Source organism: Numenius arquata, chromosome 8 (genome assembly GCF_964106895.1).
Source record: "Numenius arquata chromosome 8, bNumArq3.hap1.1, whole genome shotgun sequence".
Classification (NCBI taxonomy): Eukaryota; Metazoa; Chordata; class Aves; order Charadriiformes; family Scolopacidae; genus Numenius; species Numenius arquata.
This window is the reverse complement of record NC_133583.1, coordinates 12,752,025-12,765,996: the sequence shown is the minus strand read 5'-3', so window position 1 is coordinate 12,765,996 and position 13,972 is coordinate 12,752,025. Positions and strand designations below refer to the sequence as shown.

The 13,972-nt window shown below is 51.0% G+C and overlaps 1 protein-coding gene across 1 annotated transcript; it reads right to left on the bottom strand.

Annotated features, from left to right (window-relative positions):
* Positions 1-346: 346 nt before the first annotated feature.
* MCM2 (minichromosome maintenance complex component 2) lies at positions 347-12,698 on the bottom strand. Its single transcript, XM_074151681.1, has 16 exons — positions 12,693-12,698; positions 11,983-12,170; positions 11,236-11,411; positions 10,339-10,602; positions 9,104-9,323; positions 8,582-8,789; positions 7,781-7,915; positions 7,391-7,582; positions 6,194-6,287; positions 5,427-5,677; positions 5,053-5,179; positions 4,733-4,845; positions 4,357-4,599; positions 3,380-3,562; positions 2,293-2,448; positions 347-1,403 (listed from the first exon to the last, which is right to left on the bottom strand). Exons 1-16 carry the CDS (start codon positions 12,696-12,698, stop codon positions 1,293-1,295), a joined length of 2,667 nt encoding a protein of 888 aa, XP_074007782.1. The 3' UTR covers positions 347-1,292.
* Positions 12,699-13,972: the final 1,274 nt, after the last annotated feature.

Genomic DNA, 13,972 nt, shown 5'->3' with positions numbered 1-13,972 from the left:
GTCTCAAGGCGATACAAACATTTACAGGAGAAAGTCCCACAAAGGGATTCAGTGCTCCAATAAGCTGGCAAAACAAGGAAAGAGCCACTACAGGCAGGGCCTTAGCAGGAAAGGCAGCGTTCATGACACTGTCCTGTAGACAACCATGTCCTGGTATCTATCTACAGTGAAGATGTGCAATAGCTGAGAGACCAGCACTGGCAGTTCCTACTAACTTGAAAAGCAAGCACAGGATGTGTTTGTACCCAAACCCAATCCCGCAAACTGCTGAGCAGCTGGTCCAGCATCCAGGTTGCTGACTTATGGCTGCAGGAGTTCTCAAAAGAGAAGAAAACACAAAAGTATTGAAAAACAAATGTATTTAAAATGCACACAGTTAAGAAAATTGCATGTGAACACCGAGCCCATCCTGTCCTTCCTGAACATCTCCAGCTCCGGGCTCCCCTGTTTGCTACTCCCAAAACCAGCACCATGGGTATTTCACCCTCAACAAATGGGTGTGAGATGGCATTCAGTTTAGATGCCAGCACTTTGATCCAGCCATAAATTCAGCCGCACAGAGATAATACCCAGTAAGGCAGGGGAAGCCCCTTCCTTAAGGCTTCTGGACACTGCCCCAGCAGGTACTGAAGGAGCTTTCACTGCTCACACACATCACCACTAATATTAGAAATAGTTATGTTTTATTTCAGTTCTCATCTTCCTCTGCTCCCCTCCTTCCCTTGCAGAAACCAAGCACAAGGTCAACCCATGTGGGCACCTGGGGAAATGTCAAGTGTCAGGCACAAAGGCCTGGGGCTGAGAGGCTGGCTGGTTCGTGGAGAGTTGAAAGCAGTCTCAATTATCACCCAGCAGGCTGCACAGTCGCCAGAGATGGGAAAAGAGAATCCCTGAGGGTGCTTGCAATCCAAGGGGCGTGGATAAGGCAGAAAAATGCTTTTAGAATGCTCCCACTCAGTCTCTCCTGCAGATGAGACCATAACAACTAGTGACAAACAAACAGCAAACATGCCATCTCTGTGGCCAGCAATTCTCTCCCTGTTGTGCTTAGCTACAAGGCAAAACACTGAACGAAGTTGCTAAACAGACACGGCTGGGCATTTAACTACTTAACTCTGTTCTATTTACAAGATCTTCAGCAGCTCAGTACTCTCTTAATCCATAAGGCACAAAGTAAGCAAGGGAATGTGCAGCTTAGTCCTGCTGGATCGTGATCTCTGGATCGTTCCTGGGAGGGCTGCAAGATGGAGGTTTCATCTCACAGGAGCACGTGGCGAACTCTGCTTCCAGCCTCAGAACTGCTGGACAATCAGCTTCCGCTTCACATCCCGGCTGAACCTGTTCATCTTGAACACTTCGCTGTCGTAGAAGGCAGAGAGGTTGTGGATGTTGATCTGCCGAGCCTGGGAGGAGGAAGAAGAGAGATAAATGTTGATTTAAAATAATAATAATAACCATGAGGTTTTCCATAGCAGAGGCTGCATAAAATTTGACAGTCAGCAATCTCTGCTCGGCTCAGCAGGAACCAGAACTGCAGTAGCAGGGGAGACTGCAGGTCAGGAAGAAAGGAGCATCGGCAGAGCTGAGCTGAGCAAAGAGAGGATGCTGGCTCAGCATCTGCCTGCTCTCAGCACGTCCTTTACTTCCACTAGAGCTAGAATGCAACTACTATCCAACATCCCCTAAGACCTTACCCAGCGGGAGACAGTTTTGCAGGAGACCCCTGACTGGGGGCAGTCATGCTGGCAGCACCAAACTGGTGGCTCTGGAAGTAGTTACTCTGCACGTCTGATGCAAGGAGCAGAAAAGCAGCAACACAGGAATCAAATACTGCTTTAGTGCCAAGCAAGGTCAATACTTTGCACAGGCAGAGCCAGGAGCACAGCCCCTGGACCAGGATGAGGATGCATTAAGGAGGAGGGTGAGCCTCGGGAGGGATTGGAAAAGTTCATACAAACAGAGATTTTTCTGCTCACTCCTTCAAACGCAGGTGCCACGGAACTTGTGTCCTCATTCACCTGCAAAGCACCAGCCATGCTGCAGGATTTACCACTCCAACCTCTAAGCTTTATGGGGGTGCTTAAGAGCTGAGGGGGAAGAATTTGGCACCCCCAGAGAAGTGAGGAGCAAGTACAGATGAGACAGCCCTGATTCTGGGTTAAATTAACACCACTTTTTCTGTTACCATAACTCAGGAAGGGAAGTTACAAGTATGAGAGTACCTCTGGTTCTGAAGCTACAGAGAGAAAGCCAGAACCAACCGAGAGAAGGCTTGTTATGATAAGCCCATACCTTATCCACCAGGTCCTTCTCTGGGACTTCTATGGTGTCTTGCTGGGCACCATAGCGGTTTCTCTGGTACATCACCTGCTCTGCAACCAGCTGCTTCAGGATGAACAGCAGCAGCTCGTTGTTGTCTCGCTTGAATGAAAGGTAGCGGGAGAACGTCTGGGATGAAGGATGAGAAGAGCCAAGAAGGTCAGGAACAGAGTGACGCACTGCAGGTCTCTCGTGCCCAACACCAACCAACCCCGTCCTCCCTTGGAGCACAAGGAGAACCAAATGACACCACTGTCACCTGCACCCTTAGTGTCTCTTAAGGGACTTCAGCCTTGCCAAGCTGCCACCTGCACATGCAGTTAAAACACAGCCCTGTGACAGCAATGACACTCCTCTGCCAGCTGCTCTTACACCCATCAAAAGTCTCTGGAGAGGCCCTGGACCTCTCGGGGGCTGGCAGTGCGCTGCTGTGGAGAGGTGCTGCCCGTGGGGGAAGCAGCCATGGGAGAGCAGGCCCTGGGGAAGGCGTAGAGCAGCTTCCCTTAACCCAGCGTGTCCTGTGCCACCTCAGCAGACTTGGGAGGCTGTTTGCAGCCAAAGAGAGAGGCCACGAGTTGTCCAGACTGAGGGCAGACACTCGGAGTGGATAAATGCCAGGCTGTGGCCAGCCAAGAGCCGTTGGGAGCCAGCCCCTGCTACTCAGAGAAAAGGGCAGACTGTGCACTTAACCCCAGTGAGTGCTGCCCTGTGGTTAACTGTCCCCTGAGCAGCCCTAGAAAAAAACGTGAAGAAACTAAACTGCCTGCTTGGGTCTGATCACCCGGCAGCATCAGCAGAGCGAGTCCCATGCCAAAACAGCAGGGAAGGGATCAGAAAAGAAGAGAGATGCGGCAGTGCTTTACATAGAGAGGCTCAGGGCACACTCCCTTCTCAGCCCCACCAAAAACATTGCCCCACCACAGACTAGCAAAGGGCAGTCCCGTAGCGGTGCCCTCAGACTCACAGAGCTCCTGCCCGAGGCCAGGGCAGCGTAAGGAGGCTGCAGCTGAACCCACAGGTCTGGGGTGCAGTCACAGCCCTCGGCTCAGCTGATGCCCACCTTGCGCATGCTCCGCATGACGCTGAACTTCTGCGTGTCAATGAAGCTCTCTAGCATCACCCGGATGGCCATGTTGACGTCATCTTCTACCACGTAGTCCCGCAGGTGCATGCGGGCATGAGCCTCGGCCATCCGGATCATGGACTCAATGTGACGCACCGTGATGGGGATGCTGCCGGTTGCCTAAGGGGGGAGAGGAGGAGGTAACTCGTTACTGAAGGATAAAAGACATGGGGCAGGACAGGTAGCTTCTGTCCCAGGACCTACTTCACTCTGTAGGGAGCTGCTTCTGGACCTGTGAGGACTATCTCAGGCTAAGGAGGCTCTGCCACCTGCTGGCATGTTCTGCAGATGGCATAAGCTCTCCTGTTCAACATTTTAATTCAGCAGGGTGCAAGGGGATGGTATGTAGGGTCCCTCTTTGCCATTGTTTACTGCTCTTCCATGAACTGCCATCCTATTTCCCCCCACTTTTAGAAGGAATTAAAGAAACAAAAAGCTAAATAAAAAAAGAAAAGATATAGTTTTCCCAAGCTCCAAAAAATCTCCCTCTGACCCCAACAAATTCCTCTTCCCCTTGGGGAGCATGAAACGAGCCCAAGAGATCCCACGGGCAAAACAGAAAAGCATTTCTACACAGAACAGCTCCCTGTAATGTACAAGGAGCATATGGGTCCGAGTGAATGCAAACATCTCCTGTGGGCCTGCCAGACTGGGTGACAATAAGAGGACTTTGCCATGACAGGTACATGTGTCCAGCCCATCAGTCCACAGATCACAAACAGGCAAAACTTAGCATTTAGATGAAGAATCATCTGTTCAGCAGACACCGCAGGATCCGCCTGTCTCTCACCAAATAGTGGCACAGACTTTTGTGACGGGAATGGCAAGAACGTGTCAACATATGCTGGAGCAGTCTCAGGCTGATTTGCAGTCTAGATAACAGAATTCTTCCCCTCTTTCCTCAGTATTCTCACCATAGACTCTTTCCTGAGGTCACTGTACATCCGGGCCACCTTGTCCTGGTCCATCTGGTTGAGTTTGGGGTGGACTTTGTCTTTGGCATAGATGATGTACTTCCTCAGGATCTCCTGGGGAATGGGTTCAACCCCATATGTGTTGGGAAGAATGATCTCATTGGCGTCCCCATTCACTGCCTCCTTGCTACCTGGGTGGTGCTTGACATGGCTGCCAACAACAAACCGGGCAAGCATTTCATCCTACAAGAGAGCAGTGGAACAGACACTGAAGACACTCACTGGATAGCAAAACTCAGTGGGCAACTGCAGCTGAGCATCCCAACAGCAGCATCGTAAGCCCAGCACAACCTCAGATTCCTATCATTGCTTGTACCTGCACAGGGTCCACAGTGTCTCTCACCACGCACAGGATATCGAATCGAGAGATGATAGGCTCTGTCAGGTCTACGTTCTCCGAGAATGTCAACGATGGGTCATATCGCCCACCTATATCATGGAGACAAACCTCAAAGTCAAACACAGGCTCCGGGGCTGAAGCTTTGAAACAAGCATATACCTCCTGCACAGAGAGACTTTACTGCTTGCTTGATGTGGAGAAACCAGGCAGCGGGATGGGAAGCTCTGCCACAGTTCATATGACAGCAGGACTCATGCTGGAGACCTGAGATAGTCCTGTGGTCTCTTAGCACTTACCTATGGGATTAGCAGCAGCAATAACGGTGCAGCGGGCTTGCAAGGATGTGACAATGCCCGCTTTGGAGATGGAAATGCTTTGCTGCTCCATGGCTTCGTGGATGCTGGTCCTATCTTGATCATTCATCTACGAGAAAGCAAGAACAACTTAAACTGAATTTATGTCTATACCCATTGTCCAACACACCAAGAGGAATCGGCTCCTGATGGTCTCAAAGAGCAGCAAACTGCACTATGGACCAGTACGGGCCTAAGCGAATTGCAGGAGTCTCAGCTGGGAGATGGCACCATGAGTTATAGCATCTCCTCACCAGAGAGGTTACAGCTGGTCCCTCCAGAGCTAATCCTCCCACAGAGATGAAGCTAGGCCTCACCTTGTCAAATTCATCGATCAGGCAGACACCTCTGTCAGCCAGCACCAGGGCTCCTGCCTCCAAAGTCCACTCCTTGCTGACCGGGTGCCTCTGGACATAGGCTGTGAGGCCCACAGCAGAAGCACCCTGGCCTGTGGTGAATATTGCTCTGCTAGATGTCTTCTCTATGTATTTAAGAAACTGTGATTTCGCAGTACCAGGGTCTCCACACAGAAGCACGTTGATGTCACCACGGACTTTGTGTTTGCCACCTACAATAGTAATAGGAGAAACATGTTGGCAGCTGAGTGCATGGCTTGACAGCAACCCTGCCCTGGACACCACAAAGCTGAAGGGAAGGCAGAGAGTAGGCAGGGAAACACTTTACAGGGAAGTCGAGGGAAAAAGAGAGTCAGCTTTGGAGGCATTCACATGTGTAAAACAGCATTTCTAACCTTGCAGAACACATCCTTCTAAAAAGGAGGTAACAAATCAGGACACCAAAAGGTCAAATCTCTGAAGGGGCATCAAACATGACCTCCTAGAGGAGGAGGGATAAAAACTTGCCCAAGTTTGCAGCAGGAGCTGTTTTCAGTCTTAGCATTTCTACTGTCACACCAGAGTTTTCAGCATGATAAAGGCAGCCACTTCCATCACAGATATCCCTCAGTCTGTTACCTCGTCTGTCACCAAGCCACAGAGACAACTCTAACCACTCTCACTGCAACAGCGCAGACAAACCCAGATCCATTTGCTTTCAGCTGAGTGAAGAACCAAGTGACACCTACCTGGGTTTTTGGGCTCTCCACCGAAGAGAGCTAAAGCCAAGCCCCTCTTGATATCTTCATGCCCGTAAATAGATGGGGCAATGCTGGCGAAAATCTGAAAGGAAAACCAGACGAGTTGTCCAGGGAATAACATTTCCCAGTCTGGGCAGAATTTGGCATGAAAATCACCAAGGGGCTGTATCTATGGTTAACCTTACAATACTGCTGTCATTGAAGAGTCTTTTATTATCCACAGTGAAGGGGCTTTTACCAAAGGTAACTACCCACCCAGAGTCCCCTAAAGGGACTTCACAAAAACGGTGCTGTTGGGGCATGGCAGATTGTGTAGTCTGGCACTGGAAGCTGCTGTCACTGCCTCCACACTCCTGTTGTACAGAAAGCACACTGCAGCGGCCGTTATCCACTGTTGCAAAGCTGGAGACCTTGATTTGAGACTTAACTCACTGCACATGATAGTAGCTGGACGGGCTACGCCACACATGAATTGTCATCATAGTCAAATATTATGAACAACCGGCTTATTTTCTCAAGGGCATTCTGATAATAGCCGGGTACTGTAGAACTACTGATGCTAAAACAGTCCTGGCTCACTTGAAGCTGCTCCACGCACTGGGAACAGCAATCAATATAAAAACAGCATGACCAAGGCAACAAAGTCCCCCTATTACAGAGTTTAAACTTGATCCAAGCGGGGTTGAACATGCACCAATCCAGGAGTTTTTTTCTTTCAAGTATTGGATTCAGGTCTTAGCACACAGAGAGAAGCAAAGCTAAGATCTCTACCACAGCTTAAGCTAAGTAATAACATCCCTTTATGGGGATTGGAGATGAAAGCATTGACCCCTCAGAACACTTTCCTCACTTTGCTTTCAAGATATGGGGAGAGAAAACATCAGATACAAGCAGTGTCTGAGCATCTCTCAGTGTCTCTCTTCCAGCCCTGTTCTGATGTAGAAGGCTCAGAGAAGGAAGGGGAGAAACAGGAAATCTGACCCCCGAAAGTACAAGGGAAGTTTCTTTCTTTTCTCCTGTAACTCAGTCATCAACAGCTGCCCGAGAGCTACAGAAGACCATTCAGAAGGAACTGGGATTTCTACACTGTTTAGCCAGACGATACTTTTCATCACTTTCTGATCCAGCTGCCAGGTGACAGCAAGCTATCAACAGGAAAAGAATGGATGTCTGAGGCTGACTCACTTTCTCCCCAATTTGCTCATCCTTGGATAGACCCACAATCACTTTCACGTCTTCATCAGTCAGTTCTCCAACAGCCAGCTTGTTGTCCTTCTTGGCGATGTGGTTGGCCAGGATCACAGTTGCAAACACTGGGAACCCGTGGGCAGTGTTCAAGGAGCCATCATAGTTGTTGTGGTAGATCCCTGTTAGCTCCTGGGAACCAGGAGATGGTATGTCAGTGCCCGCACAGCTCAAAACAGCCCCCTCTCCATTTTAAGATGCCAGGCTCAAAATTAGCTGCCCAAATGCATCTAAGGATAATCCCTCCCCACAGGTGTTCCCACGATGTTATTGTCAGAGTTTAAAAACACTCTGTGCTCAGCCCATACTTGAGTTCAACAATGTACTCACAATCTCATCCCCTGGCTTGCAGCTGTCAACCAGGTCGGCGAGGAGAATGGCATCCTTGGAGCGGGGCAGCCTGCCGGCAGCTACCTTCCCAGGGCTCTCCTGGATTTTGATGCGCTGGTAGTTCTGATAGACTGTCTGCAGCAACAAAATAGAAGTTACCCAACAAGTCTGGCGGGCATCAGCACAGCCGATGCTTTCCAAAGACACCTCACCAGAGAAGGTCCATTCAGAGATTTAGTATATTTTGGTTAGAAAACTATTGGCATGGGAGGATGGAGGCTGTGAGGAGCAATTCCAGGGTGTGATAGACAACAACGGGGACAGGAAACCACTTTGGCACATCTCACCACTGTGTTTCAGCCACCACAGTGTTTGTCCACCCATATACTAGACCAGTTCCTTGGAGGAAAATGCTCCACTTGTGATGCTTAAAGACAATAAAGCAAAGAATGAATGTCAGAAGCTCCTCATCTATCATTTTGCTACTGTCCTCTAGTTTTCTTAGCTGGCAAATCAGGAGATACTGACCTAACTTCAGAAGGAGAAGAGGTGGACAGTCTGTCTGCATTTCCACAATATGGATAAGCATCTGTACCACAGAGACAATTGTGGCAAAAGATTCAGCCCAAGCACTTACAATGAGGCAGTAAATGACTTTTGGGTGCTAAACTGGGCAGATTCAGGTCAAGAGCTCAAATGGACAAGATCTATCTTCACAGACCACTGGATATAGCGGTAGACCCTTCCCTCAGCACCAAGCCTGTTCAAAGGGTGGGAGCCAAGGCAGGGCACATCTCTTACCTCTTCCATGTTGATTTCAAAGGGGCCAAGAGACTGACACTCTGGGCAGGAACCAGGTTTCACCTCCTGGTTCTGGGACTGGAAAAAGGGTCCCAGGATGAAGCTGCACTTGCTGCAGTTGTATTTGACCATGCTGAGCTGAGGCAGGACCCCTGTGCAACTCGTCACCACTCCACTGGTCCGGATTAACTGATTCAAGTGCAGTTGCCTAGGGAAAGACAAGAGAGATGCTGGATGCCTGCAGGGCACAGAAGGCAGAACATGCTACAGAAATATTCCTGCTACAAGGCACAACTCCCAAAGGCCTAGTAAGAAACAGTGATCAGTAAGAGTTTTCTCGCAGGGTTTGTGTTTCACCTTTGGGGACATTGGAAGTTCACCCCTTAATCTGACTTTTTTTCTGTAATAAGCTCAGTCAGCCTGCTGGACTTATCCAGAGCTTTAGCTTGCAGACTGGTTCTGCTGAGCATCCCAAAGCCTGCTGCAGGCCCCACAGCCACTGCTGGTAACTCTGCTGCTTACCTGAGCGACCGCAACTCTTCCACCAGAGGGAGGTGGGAGATACGGACATGGATCTCCTGAGCAATACGATCGTATTTGGGGTACATGGCCAACACCACCTCCTTGGCCGCTTCATCAAAGATCTTCAGCATTTCTGCTGGTGCCTCGGGCAGAAAGTAGGCAAGGACATGTTCCTGGGCTGCCAGATCCTCATAGTTCACCACCAGACTCTCTCTGTTCTCTTAAGAAAAAGATGGGGTGAATCATATTTTCAACCTGCTCACTCCTCAAGGACTCTGCAAAAGACAGCCAGAACAGCCAAGCCTGTATCCTGCCGGCTGCAGTTTGCAGATGTCTGCACCTTCCCTGAAAAATTTTTAGTGGTCAACAATTTAAAAATGGGTGGAAAACTCTTCTTAATTTGTTTCTCTGACAAATTCTTTATCAGTACCAAACGTGTCATTGTTCCTTTCCAGTTCAACACAGATACTTCCCTGGCTCAGTGTTCCTGAGACTCTAAAAGCCTCAGCCCAACACACAACACTCTCACAGATCTCCAGGAAACAGGAGTTAATAGGAGAGACAACTATACTGAATGGCTGGCAAAAAAACCCTTCTGTGTCTTATGTTCCTGGAAAGGGACAAGACAAATGCCTTTTATTTCTTAGCTGTATAACACTGACCCTGATCTCCTACTCAAGCTTCTGGAGCTTCTGCTTCAATATAAAGAAGAAGCTACATAAGCTGTTTCTAGATGTGACAATTTCTGCTTTTAAAATTTATCAATGACAGCCTTAATGATTCCTTCTTCTGGCAGCACCTAGTCAGAATACAAGGCTGCAACACTGACATGGTTTTCAAAGTCACAAGGTCCATTTGTGTCCCCTTGCTGGATAATCTAGTTTCCAGTGTGAGAAAGTAACGGGCACAAACAGCAAGCAATTGTTGTCTCGTTCAGATCGCAAGCTTGTAGCCCACTGTCTGCTGCCCCACATATTCTTTTGCTAGCATTTCTACGATATGAATATTAATGAGTAGCAGACGCCAGGGGCCTTCTAATTAGTCAGCCAGAATCAAAGAACATAGTAGACATGTTTCCGTTATTCATTTATCTCCATCAGTGTCTGAGTTTCTTAAAGTGCTGATTCAATGTCTGAGACAAACAGGGCAGGCAGAAAAAAATCCACCTATGGACTGGATCACTGCAAAGTACGGTGACCCACATAAAGAGAGAGCCTCTAATCACCCAGCCCTACCTTTACACATGTCGCTGATCCTCTCCTTGAAGACGTTGTGCCCATGGTCATCCACATGGGTCTTCAAGAAGTTCTTGAAGCGGTGGTAGATCTCAAGCCGGGGAGCTGCCATGGAAACCCACTCCCTCACCGAATGCCCTTTCATGTCTTCCAGATTCTCAATGCTCTCAATCATGTCTTCATCTTCCTCTTCCATGCCATCAGCAGCCCGTTCCGCCAGCCGCCTCTTCCGTGAAGGACGATCTTCCTCTTCATCATCACTATCTAACAGTTGGGAGGAAAAAATGTTGAAGAGTTGGGATTCCCATTCCCACTCTTTGGATTAGTCATGGTTGGATTGCATGGGCTGTAGAAGCAAAGAGGTTGGAGCCTGGGATACAAACCAAGAACCATCCCAGCCTAAAACGAGTTCCACAATGTAGCCAAAGACTTTATGGGGATGAATAAGATTTGTATGCAACAGCACACAATTCATGTCCGTTAACGCACTGAGGGAGGAAGGCCAAGGAATAGGCTTCCAAGTGCATCAAAGGCCCTCCCATCCAACCCACAAAAATATCTGTAGAAACACCAACATGAACAAACTCCACAGCATACACTTGGTGGAATCCCAAATCCTTGATACAGGCCCAGAATCCCGACTTTGTTTCAGCAGCGAACAAGTAACCAGAAGAACACACCAAATGAGCTCCCAGGAAGCTCAAATCACAGGGATCACGCGCTGGGGAGTCCAGCTAAACCCACAACCAGAGATTTCACTAAAGGCCCAAATACACTGGAGCTCCGGGAACCTCCCTGCTACTCTGAGGGTGAGAGTCCAGCTTCTCCACAAGGGCTGGCTTACAGTCAGCCCCATGGGGGGCAACAGCCCATTTAGTACAGCTCATTTGCACCTACCATAAAGCAGCCCCCTCCTCATGCGGCCCATGCCCTGCTCCAGCTCGCGGTCTCGCTGCCTCATTACTCGCTCTGCAGCTTCCCGCTGGCTGGCAGTCAGCTCCTCCACGTCTTCATCGTCCAAGGCCAGGCCCTCTGCTTCATAGACGTCCAGCTCAGGGATGGGGCGGTAGTCCCTAGGACACACACACAGCGCTGAATCAGGCCAGGCTCCAGTAAGCATTTCTCCAGCCCTTCTGTGCCTACTGCTGGGTAGGTGTCGGGACAGTTGTTCTGCAGCAAGACTGAACGTGTTGAGCAGGAAGGCACTTCCCAGCAGAAGATGCCCAGCAGTACAAAGGGCTCCAGCACCGTGGTTATGAATGTCAGCACTCAAGCCTTTGTACTGTAAAGTTCACTAGCTTCCCGGCAGGCCTGGCTGAATAAACGTTAAAATTTACACCTGCAGGAGTGAGGAGCTGGGCTGGATGCACATCACACATCCAGGGAGATCCTGGTTTACCCACACTGGATCGTGGTGGCACTCTGCTCCCAGCTCGCAATTTGCTCAGTTCTTTCAGGATTCAAACGACACCATACCCTGACCTTCTCCACTGTTCAGCCCCCTCACCCCAGCTGCCAGCACACCAGAGAGATCCCTACCACGACCCCCCCATGCCGCTGGTTGCACTGAGGTCCTGTTAGCAAAGCCCCATCCCCAGACACAACCATTCCCCCCCAGAAGCTGACTCCCACCTATTTCCTTACCTTTCCATCCCTTCCCCGATGAGCTCTTCTCCTTCTTCCTCTTCTTCGGGGAGCCCCTCGGTTCCCAGGAGACCTTCGGACTCATCCTCGAAGGGGGGTAGGTCCCGGCCGGGGCTGGACGTGAAGGCATCGCCCCGGCGGGAGCTGCGCACGGGGCTGGTGGCCGCCGCCTGCGACTCGGGGGAGTCCTGCGAGGACCGGAGGGACAGGGTGAGGGCGGGGGGCTAGGGCATTCCCCCCCCCACCGGCACCAGGCGACGGGGGGAGAGGGGAGGCAGCGCTTCCAGGGGCCTCCGCAATGGTGGCGGGGGTCACAAGGGGGCTACGGGTTAGCAAAAAGCGGAAGATTAAAATAATTAGCCCCCCTCGCAAACGGCAACGGAAACGCATGGGAGAGCGGGGGGGGGGGGGGGGGGGGACGCGCTCTCCGAGGCCAGCGCAGCCGCAGCGCGGGGGGGGGGAAGGTTCCGATCCGCGCCCCCACCCCGACCCCAGCCCCCGCCCGGTTCTCTTCTCTGGTGCAGAGCCCGTGGGAAACTTCCCACCACGGCATTTCGGGTGTCCCCAGCGAGCGCACCCCCATTTACCTTTCCCTCTCCTCCTCCCCCCCCTCCCCCGAAATTCCCATCCGTGGCTGCGGTGCCGAGCCGCCCGTGGCGGGGGGGACCCGGGATCCGCACACCGCTCCCGATCCCAGCCCGGCCGCTCACCGCCATCGCCGCCGCTTCTGCCTGCCCAGCCGGATTCCGCGCGAAAACGGACCCACGTGACCAGCAAAAGCGCGCGAAACTTTATGAATAATGAATAGACCCAGCGGTGGGCCCCGCCCCGCTTAATGAATATGGATGAGGCGGCGGGCGAGGGGCACGGCCACCTCCGGGCACGGCCAGAGGGGGCTCAGGCGGCTGGTGGGCAGCAGTGGCAAACTTTGGGAAACATTTGGGCATTTCTCGCTGGGCGGGAGGGGTCCCCTCCTGCCGGGAACCCGAGCCACGGGAGAGATCCCGCGGTGGATTCCCGTGTCCTTGCGTCTGCCTCTTCTGCAGCTAAAGCCAAGCCTGGCCTGACCAGGTTTGCCACTGACCCATGGGGGAGTCACTTGAATCGCCTTTGTTCTGGTTCACACTAAAACTGTAAGAGGTGGGAAAGTGGTTCTGCTGTTTGGGGTTTTTTTTTTTTGGCCTGAGCGTATGTAGCAACAGTAACGGGGAGCTAAGCAGAGCCATTCTGGAGAACAGAGACATCTGTCTCCACAGCTGCTTGGCAAGTGATGCTGTTTGGGAGAGGAACGGAAGATCACCTGTCCCGTAGAAACTGGAAGAAGAATTCAGATAGTCAAAAAAAGCAATGGGCTGATGTTCAACAAGGAGGTGAAACACCTCCATTCCGGGCCACAGGGTCTTGCATAATATTAAGTGGCTTAGATTTTGGAGATAGAATCATAGAATCGTAGAATGGTTAGAGTTGGAAGGGACCTTAAAGATCATCGAGTTCCAACCCCCCCTGCCATGGGCAGGGACAAGATCTGTCTTCTCTGAAGGGTTTCTGACCACTATTTAGTATCAGGCTATTTCTGCTCTTGGCTGCAGTCAGATGTGGGACGGTGACCCTGAAACAGGAGACACCAGAAGCAAAAGTGACTAAAGAGGCAGCTGACAATCATAGACCCGAAATGGGTCTTCCAGGAGCCCAGCGGGATGATTCAGCCTGGAACAAATATAGCAAAGCAGGAGCATCACGATATAAATAGGAGAGTGGCTCATCCTCGTCTCTGTGACAGATGACGGGGAGCTGGCTGGTGCTCGGAGTGAAACAGGGACCCTCAGAAATGGCCCCACTTTTAGGCTACTAGAGACCATTGTGGCTCAAAGGAAGGCAGCCCAGGGCCCATGTACCGTGGTACTGTCTGACAAGGCCCAGGTGACACACTGTGATGAACTGGTCTCACCACAGGGTGCCACTGTCTCTCCAGGCACTGGACGGCTGGATG

Excerpts from the sequence above, each read along its gene's own strand:
- MCM2 (XM_074151681.1), bottom strand. Across the intron at positions 11,412-11,982 it reads ATCGGGGAAGGGATGGAAAG|GGACTACCGCCCCATCCCTG; the intron begins GTAAGGAAATAG and ends TGTGTGTCCTAG. Across the intron at positions 6,288-7,390 it reads ATGAGCAAATTGGGGAGAAA|ATTTTCGCCAGCATTGCCCC; the intron begins GTGAGTCAGCCT and ends TTTTCCTTTCAG.